General features: G+C 61.2%; 2 protein-coding genes across 2 annotated transcripts; both read left to right on the top strand.

Moving 5' to 3' along the window:
* The first annotated feature begins 264 nt into the window (after nucleotides 1-264).
* Nucleotides 265-6,103, top strand: LOC117888946 (leukocyte immunoglobulin-like receptor subfamily A member 6). The gene is made up of 7 exons (XM_034792742.1): nucleotides 265-295; nucleotides 627-905; nucleotides 1,370-1,660; nucleotides 4,256-4,318; nucleotides 4,836-4,922; nucleotides 5,776-5,905; nucleotides 6,003-6,103. The coding sequence occupies exons 1-7, from the start codon at nucleotides 286-288 to the stop codon at nucleotides 6,070-6,072; spliced, it is 930 nt and encodes a 309-aa protein (XP_034648633.1). The 5' UTR covers nucleotides 265-285; the 3' UTR covers nucleotides 6,073-6,103.
* Nucleotides 6,104-10,205: 4,102 nt separating this feature from the next.
* LOC117888885 (basic proline-rich protein-like) lies at nucleotides 10,206-15,028 on the top strand. The gene is made up of 3 exons (XM_034792671.1): nucleotides 10,206-10,575; nucleotides 10,808-10,843; nucleotides 14,698-15,028. Exons 1-3 carry the CDS (start codon nucleotides 10,545-10,547, stop codon nucleotides 15,006-15,008), a joined length of 378 nt encoding a protein of 125 aa, XP_034648562.1. The 5' UTR covers nucleotides 10,206-10,544; the 3' UTR covers nucleotides 15,009-15,028.
* The last annotated feature ends 569 nt before the right edge of the window (nucleotides 15,029-15,597 follow it).

Raw genomic sequence — 15,597 nt, 5'->3', positions numbered from 1 at the left:
AGGGTGTGTCTCCATGGGGGGGATGTGAAACCAGGATGTGTTCCCATGGGGGTGGGGGGAATGTGAGACCAGGGTGTGTCTCCATGGGGGGGCGGATCTGAGATCAGCACATTTGTCCATGGTGGGGATGTGAGACAAGGGCGTGTGCCCATGGCGGGTGGGCGGGCAGGTGGGGGTGGGGGGCGCTGGGGATCTGAGCCCAGGGTGTAGGATCCAGTTGCTCTGGGATCTGGTCCCTAATGATCCGTCTTCTCTCCAGGCTGCTGGCTGGCCGGGCAGATCGGGATGTCAGGATGTGAGTATCTGTGGGGCTGGGGAAACTTTAGTGTTTAGGACGGGGGTTGGGGAGGGGAAAAGAGGATCTGAGCCCTGAACCTTCACCCCAAAACTCACTTCAACCTCCTGTTATTGACTCCCATGGGGACTGTCCCCACTGCAGCCAGGGGTGACTCTGGATTGACCCCAGGGGCTGAGATCAGAACCCGGCCCACAGGTTCCCTGTAGATGCAGTGAGGTGTCTGTTACCCCTGATGCTGTCTCTGGGGCTGGGCGCTAAGGGCAGGTTACAGACACACGGGGAGGGGTTTGTGTCTCCCCATCTCACTCCTGTTTGTGTGTGAATGCAGCATTCCTTTGGTTCAGCCCCTCCATCTCCGTCAGCCCCGGCGCGGTGATCGCCCCGGGGGGAGCCGTCACCATCCGCTGTCAGTGTCAGTGTTGGGGCAGGAGGTTATTTCTGTATAAAGATGGAATTGAAATCCGGGAGCTGGAGGGTGACGGGGACGAATTCACCATCCCCAGCGCCAGGTGGGAAGACGCAGGGGCCTACAGCTGCCGATCCCACGCCCTATGGGAGCCGCTCAACTGGTCCTATGCCAGTGACATCGTGCAGATCATTGTTGCAGGTGAGGGGCCCGGCTCAGTGTCCCCGCTCCCAGCCCTACACCCAGCCAGACCATCGGTGAGTGTCCGCCCTGATGGAACCTTCAGAGCCGGGCTCCGTCCTGAGCCCTGGGCCCAGCAGATGGGACATCCGGCCGGGGACCCAGAGACGCAGCAGTTACTGGTGGCTTCTGTGCACTCACCCTTGGGGAGATACTGGCTAGATGGGCCCATGGGGGGTTGGGAATGGGGAGGGGGACACTGGGCTGGGGGGGCCCATTAAGTAGATAGATGGGTAGAGAGGGGTGCTCTGGATTTAGGTCCTCAGGCAGTTTCGGGCGTAGTTCCCAGGAATCTCTGGGATCTCGGAGAGGTGCCTCTGGCTGGGTTTTCTCCCAGGGGCCCCGTCTCTGGGGCCATGCGGTGAGGACGGGACACAGTGACTGTGCCGGGGTCTGTCTTACGGCCTGTCTCCTTCTCACTGCAGAGACCTACTACCCCAAACCCTCCATCTCCCTGCGCCCCAGCAGGGGGGTCGCCCTGGGGAGAGCCGTGACCCTCCAGTGTCGGGGTCAGCACCGGAACATGAGGTTCCTTCTGTACAAAGATGGAAACCCGAACGCGCTGCAGGACGTGGAGCCGGCTGGGGACGTGACTCGGTTTCCCATTCGCAGTGTGAGCCGGAGAGACGCCGGGAGCTACAGCTGCCGATATAGCACCAAATCAGACCCACCCGTCTGGTCGGAGCCCAGCGACCCCGTGGAGCTGGTGGTAGCAGGTGAGGGGCCTCGCTCTGCTTCCCCACTCCCAGCCCCACACCCACCTGAACCCTTGGGGGGGTCTCACCCTGGTGGGACGCTCAGAGCCAGGCTCTGCCCTGGGCTCAGCAGAGGGGACACCTGGCTGGGTAGTGGGGATAGAGTCACTGGGGGTTTCCCCAGCCAGAGGAGAGCAGCAGCTGCTGGAGGTTCAGGGCTGAGGGAGGGGGGATCCCTGCCCCCAGGGGGAGCTGTTGAGCAGCCATCCTTTCCCAGGGGGATGCTCCCCCGGGCTGCCCCTGTTCAGGGGATGCACAGAGGAGTCGGGGCCCAGGGGCTGCCCAGCCAGCCCCACCCCCAGTACTGAATTCACTTCCCAGCAGCCTGGACAACTGTATACTCCTGGGGGAATTCTGCACCAAAAAATTAAAAATTCCGCACAAATATTTGAAAATTCAGCAAAAAGCTGCATATTTTATTTGTCAAACTAACACACTATAATCATGACAGTTTCAAGTTTGGTCATTTATTTCAAAATATCTGTCAGCGAGTGTGTCTGTAACACTGCAGACGAAAACCAAAAGATTCTGGTCATTTTTTGTTTTTAAATATATCCCTCACTAGGCGTATTAACGCAGAACTTTGGGTAATTCATTTAAAATACACGACAGAACTGTGTTTCCTGCACCTGTCAGAAGCAGGGCAAAGGCTTGGGGTTGTCAGGGGTAATGGGGGAGTTGAGGGAGTGGGGAGGAGCCTGGGAGTGACTCTGGAAGGTGTTGGGCGTGGGCGGGAGAAGGTTTTTTTGGGGGGGGTGTTGTTAGGGAGCTGGGAAGCCTCCCCCATTCAGACTCTGGTTGGCCTCAAACCTCCCCCATTCAGTAAGGCACATCAGCCCCTGTCCCTGCAACCCCCATCCTCATGTGTCCCTGCAGCCTCCTCCCCCATCCCCAGACTCAATGCTGTCACCCCACTAGTTCCTGAGCCCCAGTCTGTGACCCCCAGCAGCCCTGGGTGCCCCACTCTGCCCTCACCTGGCTCTGGGGCAGGTGCTCTGATGAACTTCTGCTCCTGGGCGAATTCTGCAGCACGGGGCAGGCAGAGAATTTCTTTCCCCACAGAAAATACATTCTGCCCCAGAAGTGCTGCAGTTCCGCCTTTTGCCCACCAGGGGCCGCTGTGGGGCCAGAACAGCGGGCAGTGTTCATGCTGCTGGGTGGTCTTGCGCCACAGCGGGCCCTGGCGGGAAAAAGGTGGAACTGCAGCACTTCTGGGGCAGAATGTATTTTCTGTGGGTAAAAAACAAAATTATGCAGGACAGATGAATCATGCGTGTCCTAGGGTTGCCAACCCTCCAGGATTGGCCTGGAGTTTCCAGGAATTATAGATTAATCTTTAATTAAAGATTATGTCATGTGAAGAAATCTCCAGGAATACAGCCAAACAAAATTGGCAACCCTAGCACGTCCGCAGATGTGCAGAATTGCCCCAGGAGTAACAGACTGTGGATGCAGTGAGGAGTCTGTTACCCCGGCGCTGTCCCTGGGGCTGGGCGCTAAGGGCAGGTGACAGACACAAGGGGAGGGGTTTGTGTCTCCCCATCTCACTCCTGTTTGCGTGTGAACGCAGAGCTCCCTCCGCCCAGACCCTCCATCTCCGTCAGCCCCAGTGGGGTGATCGCCCCGGGGGAGCCGTCACCTTCCGCTATCAGTGTCGGTGCGAGGCCAGGAGGTTATTTCTGTATAAAGGTGGAATCGAAATCCGGGAGCTGGACGCTGCTGGGGATGGGGGTGAATTCACCATCCCCAGCACCAGGTGGGAAGACGCAGGGGTCTACAGCTGCCGATCTCGCTCCAGATCAGAGCCGCCCAACTGATCGGATCCCAGTGATTACATGCAGATTGTTGTAGCAGGTGGGGGGCCTGGCTCAGTGTCCCCACTCCCAGCCCCACACGCAATCAGACCCACAGGGGGTCTCTGGGCCAATGAGATCCTCAGAGCCAGGCTCTACCCTGAGCCCTCGGCCCAGCAGAGGGGATGCCTGGCCGGGGAGTGGATACAGAGTCCCTGGGGGAGGTTCCCCAGCCACTGGAGCTAGGGGGATGAGGGAGGGCAGATCCCTGACCCCAGGCAACCTTGTGGTGTCACTGAACCTGCATGTGCCTCCATTTCCCCTTGTAAGAATGGGGGATGATTATCCTTCTTCACCTTTTGTCTGTGTCTGTGCAGCACCCAGCACCTCTGACGCCCAGCCCCCTCCCGATCTAACCACTACACCCCACTGGGGCTGGGGATAGAACCCAGACTGGCTCCCAGACTGGGGTACAGAGGGGTGATCTGGATTTTAGGCAGTTTTGGGCATAGCTCCCAGCGGTTCCTCTGGCTGGGTTTTCTCCCAGGGGCTCCATGGCGAGGACTGGGTGCAGTGACTGTGCCAAGGTCTGGCTCACGGTCTGTTTCCTTCTCACTGTAGAGCTCAGGTACCCCAAACCTTCCATCTCCCTGCGTCCTAGGAGTGGGGTTGCCCTGGGGGGAGCTGTGACTGTCCGGTGTTGGGGTTCGCACCAGAACATGAGGTTCCCCCATCTCAGCCGATGCTCATTTTAATCCCACAGAGGGAACCGACCCAGCTGGGCCCCAGCAGCCGGATCCCCCCACAACGGAACCGGAGGGAGAAGGTGAGCGGGAGAAATGGAACAATTCATCCCCCAGGGAACAGGGCTCCCTGCACAGACGCCCACGGGGCCATTTGGGCCGTTTGGAAGAGGATGGTCCCTGCAGAGAGAACTGATGGGTTCAATTCTTCTATGTAGAGGGTGACGGATAGATCCATGGCGGGGGGTGGCCACGGGTCAGTGGGAATGTGGGTCCTTGGAAACATAGGGCAGTGGACAGATGGGAGCACATCTGGTGATGGATACAAAGATGGACTAAGACCTTGTCTACATGAAAACTGGACCCGAAATGATGAATCCAGTGTGGTTCCCAACCCCCACTGGTGATCTCAGAGCGAGTCTGGGCTGTCGGAATTTGTGCCTCCTGGTTTGGATTCAGCGAGGGAAGGGGGGTGTCCTCACTCCCCAGCCACTAAAACCCCCTCCCCCCCGTCCCGGGACTGACACTGACGATTGATGCTGAGTCGGGGGTGGGGTGATCACTAAGTTGCTGCTTCATCCCCTCCCTCTGCCCCGACAGATGCTGGTTCTATTCCTGCAGGGGGAACCGACCCGACCAAGCCTGGAGTGGCGCCAGCTCCCACCTGCCCGGGCAGCGTGGGGCCAGGTACCAGGGCTGCGGGGGGGAATCACCATCGAACCACCCCTGGAAACAGGCTCGCGGTGCCCAGAGGCTGGAACGGGGGCAATGAATCTGGGTGGGTGGGGCCCAGACACCACAGGGAGGGGCTCATTGACATGGGGGGATGGAGAGACAGCCCCATTGCCCCTCCCCCACTGCCAGACCCCCCCCCAGCTCCCTCAAAGCCTCCTGCCCTGCAGGTCGCGGCCAGGAAGCTGTGGGGGATCCCAGGGGTGGGGCAGAGTCTGGGGCGTTGGACACAGGGGACCTGGGGCTATAACCCCCTTCCCTAGGCCCCATGATGTCCCCCTGGCAATAGGGGTGACCATTACCCAGAATTCCCTCTCCTTGCCCTCCCCCCACTGGGTTCTCAGGGGATCCCCGACCCTCCCCCTCCAATAGATGTTCTGCTGCATCTGGCTGGGCCCTGGGCACCACCGGGACGTGGGGGGCAGCAGGTGACGTACCAGCCTCGCCCCCCCGCGCGCACTGCCTGGCCGTGTTTGGCAGCAGCCGGATACCCCGGGGATGGGCTCACTGCACAGCAGACAGGCCAGGGCAGAGGTACCTGTGGGGGTGGACAGAGGGGCACTACAGGGGGGCCGGGAGGCTAGACTGGCCCGTTGGGAAAGGTCAGGGCAGCCTGGTCACCCGCAGAGCAGCAGGACGCAGCCTCCTGGCCCTGGGGAGGCCCCAGAGCCGCGGTGCCTGGGAGACCCCCAGAGGGGAGATGGGCCAGACCTGCTGGATGGGGGTTTGGGGGCTCTCCTTCCGGGGCAGCGCCAGCTGCTGATTTCACTGTCTGAGCCGCCGAGTGACTCTCCCCTTCCCCCCGCAGCAGCCCCCCCGGGGCGCCCGGATTTCACCCACGCCAACATCGCCCGCCTGGCGCTGAGCGCTGTGATCCTGCTCGTCCTGGGGCTGATCCTGGCTGAGGCCTATTACAGCCGCCCGAGGGGAGCACCTAGGTGAGGTGACCCCCACTTCTGTGCCCCTTGCTCCCCCCAGGGCCTGGGTGCAGGGCAACACGGGCCCCTCTAACCTGCTGTCTCTCTGCACCCCCAGGAGCCTGGATCTGGCTGTACAGAGAAGAGAATCTCCCCGGGGAACAAGCCGCTTCCCCTTGGGGGGCTGAGATGCCGGCACAAACCCCCCTGCCCCCAAACCCCCCTGCCTCGAGAATCCTGCCTCCCAGACTGCTCCCGACCCGACTGCTGCACCCTTCTCCCTAGACCTCCCCCGCCCTGCATTTCTATTGTATAAATCCCCAGAACTTCCTGTTCCTCTGCCCTGCCCCCCAAATCTCCCCACCCCGGGGGGAGACTGTGGTAACGGTCGCGGAGCCTCCAAATGTCCCCTTGTGGGGGGTTCAGCCGACGAAGGTGAGTGAGAAGTTCAGGCAGCGTCACGAGAACCCGGACGAATGAACGTTGCGGGGAAAGTTGGCGAGACAGAAAGACAGGATTAGTCCAACCCGAGCGGCCGCCAGACAAAACCCACGGGCCGGGTTGGGGCCCGCCTGGGACACAGGAGAAGTGGGGGAGCAGAAATCCATGACCCAAAATTGGGGTGTTGGAAACGAGGCCTCATTGGTGGATAAAATATTGCGGGGACGGGCTGTGCCGCCCACCACCCCTTTTAGGGGCACTCAACTCACCGCTACGAACCCTGCTCCGCGGAGACGTCCTGAGCAGAGCGGCTGGAGAGAGGGACCCCGACGCCATCGCCCCTCCCCCGGCTGAACCCCCGACCCGGGAGGAAACGGGGTCGGACTTTAACACCAGCCGCGGCGACGCCGGCTCCAGCCCAGCTCCGCCGGCTCCTCGGCCCTCCCAGGACAGTCACTAGCGTCTCCGGGGCCAGCGGGGAGACACCCAAACCCGGGGGATTTTCCGGCTAGAGACTCGCTCCAGTGAACGGGGCCGGGACTGGAACAAACCCCTCGTTTCACACGGCGCCTGCCACTGCTCCCCTGGTTCCTGCTCTGCTTTGTCTGTAACAGCTGGTCCCAGGGGTCAATGGGGGGTTTGCTGTGGGGCTGAGCAGGCTGCGGGCTCTGGACCCCTCCCCCAGCCCGTGTTTAACCCTGTTCAGTGTGGGGCAGGGGCTGGGGCGTGTTCGCACCTTGGGCCCTTTACTGCATCTCCATGAACACAACAGGGCGCAGAGTGATTTAGCCGCCGGCGCTTCTGGCCCCCCCCATGGTGGGCGTTTGGGGGCAGCCGGCTGGGGGGAGCTGGGAGTTTGGGGGAAGTAGGTTGGGGGTGTCGGGAGGGGGGTTGAGGGGGCTGGGATGGGGGACAGGAGTTTGAGGGCAGACAGGCTCCCCACAGAAGGTCAGAGCTGGGGGGGGGGGTGTAGGATTGTTGGGGTGTCTGAGGGGGGAGGGGCAGATGGTGCCCCCCAGGAGGGAGCTGCCATCGCTACCCCTCAGCAGGCTCCCCTCTCACTGCCCCCCTCCTGCTCCCGCCCCCTCAGTCCTGGGTCCCGAACTTTCTTTCCCCTCAGTCTCCTGCCCCCACACTCCCCTCTGCCCCACATTCCCTGCCCCATAATGACCCCCCATGCCTCAGCATCCCCTCCCCTCTTCCTCATCTCCACCCCTCTAGATACTCCTGCCCCTCCACATTCCCAGCCCCCTAGTGTCCTTTCCTGACCCCCCTTCTCTGTCCCCACACTTTGCCCCCCCCCCCTCAGTGGGTCTGAGGTGCGAGCGGGGGCAGGATTGTTTCCTGCCAAAACCCCTGCTGAGCTGAGCGGGGGCAGGGAGAAGGGACGGGGGCGCCCCCATGGTCATGGGGTAGGTTCAGTCTCAAACACACATAGGGGGACCCCAAATCCCCCCTCCTCTGTCACTGTCCTGCCCGAGGCTCCCCTCAGCTCCTGCCCCCTCAGTCTCAGCCCCTCCTTTCCCTCCCCCCACATTCTTCTTCCCTCCCTCAGCCCCACACGCTGCCTGGTCTTTAATGCCCCACACATCCTCTCAGCCTCCCTGACAGGGAACAGGCTGCCTGAGAGATGGGAGCTTTGTGGGAGATGGGCTGATGGGGGGGGGGTGAGTGTGGGGAGGGGCAGGCCGGGGGGCTCTTTCCCATGTAGGTGCCCCCCCACAGCAAAGCGGGGAGCGCGGATTGCTGAGATGGGGCAGCTGTGTGAGGGGATAGGGGATGGGGGCAGAAAGGGGGAGGGGACGTGGGGCATGAGGGGACACAACGGGGGGTGAAGGGACGGGATGGGGGACAGAACTGGGGGAATGGGAACCTGAATGGGGGGAGGGGGGATGTGAGGGAACTCAGGCTTGGGGGACAGAATGGGGGAGGGGACACCGGCCAGGGGGCAGATCGGGGGGCTGAGGGGCCCAATGTGTGAACGTCGGGGGTGGGGGGTGAAGGGCAAACGAGCTGGGGAGCCAGAGCTGGGACATCTGCCGGGGAGGGGGGGTTGTCTTGAGCTCTGTCCCCATGTTCTTGTCCCCTCCCCTTTCCAGGGGGCTGGTCGCCCCCCCCCCCCGCCATTCTGGGTGTCCCTTTGTCACGGAGTATTGGGGAACTCAGGGCCCTGCACCCCCGGCTTCCTGTGATTCACCATGACTCTCAGCCAGCCAGTAAAGCAGAAGGTTTATTTGGATGACAGGAATACAGTCCAAGACAGGTCTTGCAGGCACAGACAACAGGGACCCCCTCAGTTAGGTCCATCTTGGGGTCCCCGGCCATTCCAGCCCAGCCCCCCTTGGGGGGTCAGAGCCATCTCTGCCTCCCAGCCATCTCTTCAGCCTGCTTCCAGCACTCTGCTCTTAGCGACCCCTCCCACAGCCTTTTTCAGTTTCCCGGGCTAAGGAGTCGCCTCGCCTTCAACCCCTTCCTGGGTTCTCATGTTACACACTCAGGTATGCGCCCTCGGGCAGATCCCATCCTGCAATGCAGACTATCCCAGCACACTCCCCTGTCAGCATTCACAGACCACAGTGAGAACAGGCCCAGTTCGTCACATCTCTCCCCCCTTCGAGACCGAACTGAGCAGGGTCACTTTAGCCAGTGACCCGGGGAAGTTCGAACCTACCCCCGTTCCCATGGATGCCCCCGCATCCCTCCCATTCCTTGGTGAGAATTACACCAGGCCCCTCCAGTTTCACGCCCCCCCTTAGGTTGGGGGTGCTTGATGGCACTCGCAGTTCGCATGTGGGAAGGTTTATGCGGCCTGTGCCCTTTTCCCACCCCCATACCTCTGGGGCTCCAACTGGGCTGTGGTCTTCTCCCAGCGCTCCAGTCTGGAGGTCTGTGCTTTGGGCTCTCTTGGTTTAGAGCCCTTCCTGGGTTCTCATGTTACACACTCAGGTATGCGCCCTCGGGCAGATCCCATCCTGCAATGCAGACTATCCCAGCACACTCCCCTGTCAGCATTCACAGACCACAGTGAGAACAGGCCCAGTTCGTCACANCAGCACACTCCCCTGTCAGCATTCACAGACCACAGTGAGAACAGGCCCAGTTCGTCACACCCTTTCACAGCATCCTGGGGTCGGAGAGGGAAGCTCGGCTCAGCTGTCGGCCCCTGTGAGCTCTGCCCTGGGCCCTGAGCTGCGCAGACCCACGGCCCCGGGGATGGGCTGGGGAAGGGACACGGGGCCTTTCACCTCTAGGGGGCTGGTTCTGATCTGTGTCCTTTTCTCTAAGCACCAGACCCCACCCCCCAACCAGTCCCCCACCCCCCAATCACTAGACCCCACTCCCCTCCCAGTGCCAGGGTATATTACAAGGTAGCCGCTGGGGCATCAGGTTTATGCCGAGTTTCACTAAATTTGTTCTAAAGTGCCACAAGGACTCCTCGTTGGTTTTTTTGGTACCAGAAACAGGAAGCGAGCTCCGGCTCTGGGCAGAGTTCCCCTTTTCACAGATTTACTGGTTCCTTCTTTAATAACTCAGGCTCTAAATTTACCCCTACATCCACCCCTTCACAGGTGCCGGAAACCACAACCCCTCCCAGCCCCACACCCTTCTGTCCTGTCTCTGTGCCACATCACTCGGCTAAGAACCACATCTGCAGCGACACTACCTGAGAAGGAGGTTGGCCAGGCCCCTCCACCCTCATGCTCCAGGGCAGGCGTTGGGCCCAGCTGGGTCAGGAAGGAATCTTTTCCCAGCTCCATGGGAGAGGGTCACTCTGTGAGGGGCACTGTGTGGGGGTGGGGAGCCCTCCTCTGCTTTGAGCTCCTACTCCAGGGAGGTTAGATGGATCTGTTGGAAAAGGTCAGGGCAGCCTGGTCACCTCTTGACACCTCCTGAGATTTCCCCTTTCCCAGCTGGTCCTTGGACTGGGCAGCTCCCATGTGGGGCTGGGAGGTGATGGCAGGGGCTGGGCAGCTGCAGGAGGGGATGTGGTTTGCTGGGTGTTGCAGGGATCTGACTTTGCTCTGACCACAGTAGATTTGGGCTGGAGATTGCAGAGAAACCATCTGATGGGGTGGAAAGGGGCTGAGCGCATCACGGGCTTCCTGGGGCTGCAGCCCCCGGCGCAGTTCCTCATTCTGCTCGCACTCAGGCCTTAGGCTCGGTGGAGCTGGGCTCTAGGGCATTGGTGGCAGCGCTGAGGGGTCCCCACTGCCCCGTCATGTCGTCTGCTCTCACCGTCCTCCTCCTCGGTGAGTATCAGAGACAGCCAGGGTGTGTGTCCATGGGGGGAGGGGGAGGATCTCAGACCAGAGTGTGTGTCCACAGGTGGGGTGTATGTGTGTGTCTGAGACCAGGGCGTGTGCCCATGGGGGGGATCTGAGACCAGGGCGTGTGCCCATGGTGGGGGGTGGGGATCTGAGACCAGGGCGTGGGATCCATGTGCTCTGGGATCTGGTCACTAATGAGCCGTCTCCTCTCCAGGCTGCTGGCTGGCCGGGCACAGCGGGGTGTGGGGAGGTGAGTATCAGTCTGTGGGGAGGACGGTAACATCAAGGACGGGGGAGGGGATGCGTGGGGTGGGGAAAAGAGGAACTGAGCCCCGAACCTTCCCCAAAACTCAACCCAGACTCCCCCCATGAGCTCAGACCTGGCCCCGTTCTTCTGTGCCCCCAACGCACCCACGGAGTACCTAGGAGCCAAATCTGACGAAGCAGATGGGAACCGTCCCCTGGTTCAATGTCCTGCCCCCCACAGGCTCAGAGGATTGGGGGTGGGGGTGGCCCGTGGATTTATTTCAACTCATACAAATGCTAACAGGGCCCGTCCGTGGGCTCTAGATCCCCTTGGGGAACTGAAATGTTCCCGGTCAGTGCAGCCATTGGGGAGAACCCCCCAGATCCACCCCCACCCCCAGATCTTCCCCCAGACCCAGATCCACCCTCCAGGACCCTCCCCTGCACTCACAGCCCCCCCGTTCCCAAGGCCTGGGGAGGGGGTGGAGTGGGGGTGAAAAGGGGCGAGGCGGGGGTGGAGCAGGGGCCATGGGGAGGGGGTGGAGTTGGGGCAGAGCAGGGGAGGGAAGAGGCGGAGCAGAGGCTGTAGCATCACATCGCTTTCCTGGTGCCCTCCACAGCTGCGTACTTTGCGTATGGGTAGGGACGGCCTTGACTACATAGTTCACCTCATTTACCTGTCAGGTGACCTTGAAGGGGCCGTCCCAGGCCGCTTGCAGCTTGTTCTTCCTCACGGGGATGAGGAGCATCACCTGATCCCCGGTAGCATATGAGCGGGCACGGGCTGAGCGGTCGTACCAGACCTTCTGCTTCCTCTGGGCCCTTGCTAGGTTCCCCCTAGCCAAGCCCATGAGCTCCACGAGCTTTTCCCGGAAAGTCTGTACATACTCCACCATTGATTCCCCATCGGGAGAGGCCTTTCCCTCCCGCTCGGCTCTCATCAAGTCCAGGGGCCCCCTCACTCTCCTCCCGTACAGCAACTCGAACGGGGAGAACCCTGTGGATCCCTGGGGCACTTCTCTGTATGCGAACAGCAGGTGGGGTAAATACTTGTCCCAGTCCTGTGGGTGCTGGTCCATAAAGGTTTTCAGCATCCTCTTTAGGGTCCCATTGAACCTTTCCACCAGCCCGTTGGGCTGAGGGTGGTAGGCCGAGGCCCAGGTGTGCCAGACCCCACACTTACCCCACAATCACTGGAGCAGGGTCGACATGAAGTTAGACCCCTGGTCTGTAAGGACCTCCTTGGGGAACCCCGCTCTGCTGAAGATGGTCAGCAGCGCGTCTGCCACGGTGTCTGCCTCGATAGAGGACAAGGCCACCGCCTCGGGGTAGCGCGTAGCAAAATCTACCACCACCACGATGTATTTCTTCCCTGACCGGGTCGTCTTGCTGAGGGGCCCCACTATGTCCATGGCCACCTTCTGGAACGGCTCCTCTATCATGGGCAAAGGTCTCAGCGGGGCTTTACACTTATCCCGGGCCTTCCCCACCCTCTGGCAGGAGTCACAGGTCCTGCAATACTGTCGGACAGCGTCAAAGACCCCGGGCCAGTAAAAGTTCTGCAGCAGCCTCTGCCTGGTGCGCCGGATGCCCTGATGCCCCGAAAGGGGGATATTGGGGGGATGTCGTGGGCCAAGTACAACACTTCGTGGCGGTACCTCTGGGGAACAACCAACTACCTCCTAGGGTGACCAGATGTCCCGATTTTATAGGGACAGTCCTGATTTTTGGGTCTTTTTCTTATAAAAGCTCCTATTACCCCCCACCCCCTATCCTAATTTTTCACACTTGCTGTCTGGTCACCCTACTACCTCCTGGCTTCCCAAGGTTCAGTTTGCCCTGAACCAGTCCATTTCCGGTACAGGAATCCCTTCTCCAGGGCCGGCTCTAGGTTTTTTGCCACCCCAAGCAAAAAAATTTTGGCTGGCCCCACCCCAGCCCTGGGCTCCCCCCACACCTCCCTGCTGCCCTAGCCATGGGCTCGCTCCCCCGTGCTCCCCTGCCTCCCCAGTCCTGGGCTCTCCCCCCCCCCCACCCGCTGCGCCCCCCCCCCGCGCCCCCCCCCGCCCCCGCCCTGGGCTCTGCCCCCTCCACCTGCACCCCCTGCCGCCCCAGCCCTGGGCTCTCCCCCGCCACCTGCACCCTCCTTCCGCCCCAGCCCTGGGTCACTGGTAACTCGCTCCCAGGGCGGGTCATTCAGCAGGAATTTTGGATGTGCACAGCACACAGACAGGATTGGTTCCCATATGGTTACAGAACTGCAGTAAAGTGGAACAATTTTCAGCTTGTGTGACTGGAGGATATCTGGATGCATATTATAAGACTGTCCTCCATAAAGGAGGAAAAGTTGAGGTGCCTTTATTATTCTTTTGTTCCATTCTTTGTTTCTATGGGGGAATTTGCCAATGCACTATCACTGTCTTCCTTTTAAACAAATAAAGACAATGGCTGTTGAAAATAGCAATTCCAGTCCTAATAACCACTGGGAAGCATTTCTTGCTCAATTTATTCTACTTTTTCTACAGCAAGTTACAGTGGATCAGTATCTTTGATTTGGGAGAAATTAGGGTTACCATATTTAGCAAATAAAAAAAGAGGACCCTCCACGGGCCCTGGCCCCACCCATTTCCCCACCTCCAGCCCCGCCCCAACTCTGCCCCTTCCCCGGCCTAACTCCGCCCCCTCCTCCCTCCCACTCCCAGCCACGCGGAAAGGGCTGTCCGAGCGCTACCGGCTTCACGGTTTGCCGGGCAGCCCCCAGACCCTGTGCCCCCGGCCGGCGCTTCCCCAGCGCAGCTGGAGCCCGGGAGGGGAAGCACCCAGCCAGGGGCGCAGGGTCTGGAGGCTTCCTGGCAAACCGTGAAGCCGGTAGCGCTTGGGCTTCGGGCAGCCCCTATGCCTCTGACCCTGCGCCCCCAGCCGGGCACTTCCCCTCCCGGGCTCCGGCGGCTCAGGGTCTGGAGGTATGGGGGCTGCCCAAAGCCCGTAGCGCTCGACTCTTAAACAGAGCCGAAGAGTCAGGGGAGGAGCAGAGCCGCCATTTTCCCGGACATGTTCGTCTTTTTGGCAATTCCCCCCGGACGGGGGTTTGATTGCTGAAAAGCCGGACATGTCCGGGAAAAACCGGACGTATGGTAACCCTAGGAGAAATGAAGTAACAGCTGCCCAAATTGAATTTAACCACTCCTGAATTTTGAGGTGTTCAAATCTGGAAGGCAGGTGATGGATACCCTGTCTGAATATTAGCTAAATCTGGAAAGGAAAAGTCAATTTCTGCTTCCAATGCTCAGAAGTGGAAATCCTCCTACGTGCCTGGTACTGTATCTAAAGCTGCCCAGGTGCAGGGCCTCCCCTCCCTTACTTTCCATTTTAAATTCTAGTGGGATCCATGGACCTCCCTTGCTAGGCTTCAGATAGAGAGGGGCACTGTCCATTTAGTCCCCCGCAATTCCTTCTTTGGGGGCTGCAAGGTGAGGTCACACCAGTATCCCTAATCCAGTCTGGGGATATCTTCTGAAGGGGATATCTGGGCCAAAGCCTTCTCCGCCTTGGGCACACTTGTTCCCCATTCACAGGGCCACCCGCTCTAGCAGTGAGCTCTCCATTCACAGCAAGCTGCAGCATGAGGTTTCAGCTACCATACTCCCTCCCCGTTGATAGCGGCCAAGGGAATGCTGGGAAATGTAGTTCTTTCCCTGGCTCTATAGGCAGGGAGCTAAGCAAGGAACTACAGCTCCCAGGGTCCCCTGTTGGTTCTCAGCTCCCAGGGCTGGATCCCTGCCGCCCCTGCAAATGGGCCGCCCCAAGCACCTGCTTGCTTTGCTGGTGCCTAGAGCCGCCCCTGCCCTTCTCCCACAGGAATCGCTCCCGGCGGTCCTCCCCCTGGGAACCGGCACCGCCGTGGCCAGCCAGGGCCCTCAGCTTCTCCAAGGGGGGATCCTCCTGCAGCTCCGTCTGGAATTCAGCTGCTGGGTTGGAGAACACAGCCCTGGCTGGTGATGCCTCAGTTTCCCACTTTGGGACGGAGGCTCCGGCCCAGCCCTCTCAAGCCCCCCCCTCGGCGCTTCGGCCCCCCCACTCAGGAGGTCCCACGTCCCTCGCTGGCTCCGGCTCCGGGTAAGGACACTCTGAGTGCTATCCGGCCAGTTCTCCAAGTCATTACCCACTAGCACCTCGGTGGGTGATTGTGATCAGGGCCGGCTTTAGGCCGATTCAGCCGATTCGGCTGAATTGGGCCCTGCGCCAAGAGGGCCCCGCGCTGCAGCTATCAACCCCGCCCCCAGCTCACTTCCCCGGCCCCTCCTCCCCTCTCCTGAACGCCCCGCCCCCTCCCCTGCTTTGATTCGCGGGAAGTCTGAAAAGAAGCAGGGGTGGGCCAGCAGCACAAGGTAAGCTGGGGTGGGGGTGCGAGAAGGGCTCCGGGGAGGCGCGGCCCGTTCCTGCAGGCCCCAGCGGCTCTGGCCCGGCCCGGTCCCCGCGGCATGGCTCGGGTCCCCCTCCGCGGTGCGGCGCGGTGCGGGTCCCGCTCCCCCCCCACAGCGTGGCTCGGGTCTCCCCCCCCCACGGCGCGGTGCGGGTCTCCTCCTCCCCGCGGCTTGGGTCCCCCCCGCGGCGCTGCTCGGGTCCCCCCCCCCGTCCCCTCCGCGGCGCGGCTTGGGTCCCCCCCCGTCCCCTCCATGGCATGGCTTGGGTCCCCCCCCTCCGCAGCGTGGGTCCCCCCTCCGTCCCCTCCGCGGCGCGGGTCCCCCCCACGGCGCG

The sequence above is a fragment of the Trachemys scripta genome, chromosome 16 (genome assembly GCF_013100865.1).
Source record: "Trachemys scripta elegans isolate TJP31775 chromosome 16, CAS_Tse_1.0, whole genome shotgun sequence".
In the NCBI taxonomy this organism is placed as follows: domain Eukaryota; kingdom Metazoa; phylum Chordata; order Testudines; family Emydidae; genus Trachemys; species Trachemys scripta.
This window is presented reverse-complemented; position numbering and strand designations above follow the sequence as displayed.

Coding starts and splice junctions, on each gene's coding strand:
- LOC117888946 (XM_034792742.1), top strand. Junction 4,319..4,835: donor AACGGAACCGGAGGGAGAAG/GTGAGCGGGAGA, acceptor CTGCCCCGACAG/ATGCTGGTTCTATTCCTGCA. Junction 5,906..6,002: donor CGCCCGAGGGGAGCACCTAG/GTGAGGTGACCC, acceptor CTGCACCCCCAG/GAGCCTGGATCTGGCTGTAC.
- LOC117888885 (XM_034792671.1), top strand. CDS start 10,545: ATGTCGTCTGCTCTCACCGTCCTCCTCCTCG. Junction 10,576..10,807: donor TCTCACCGTCCTCCTCCTCG/GTGAGTATCAGA, acceptor TCTCCTCTCCAG/GCTGCTGGCTGGCCGGGCAC. Junction 10,844..14,697: donor GCACAGCGGGGTGTGGGGAG/GTGAGTATCAGT, acceptor CTTCTCCCACAG/GAATCGCTCCCGGCGGTCCT.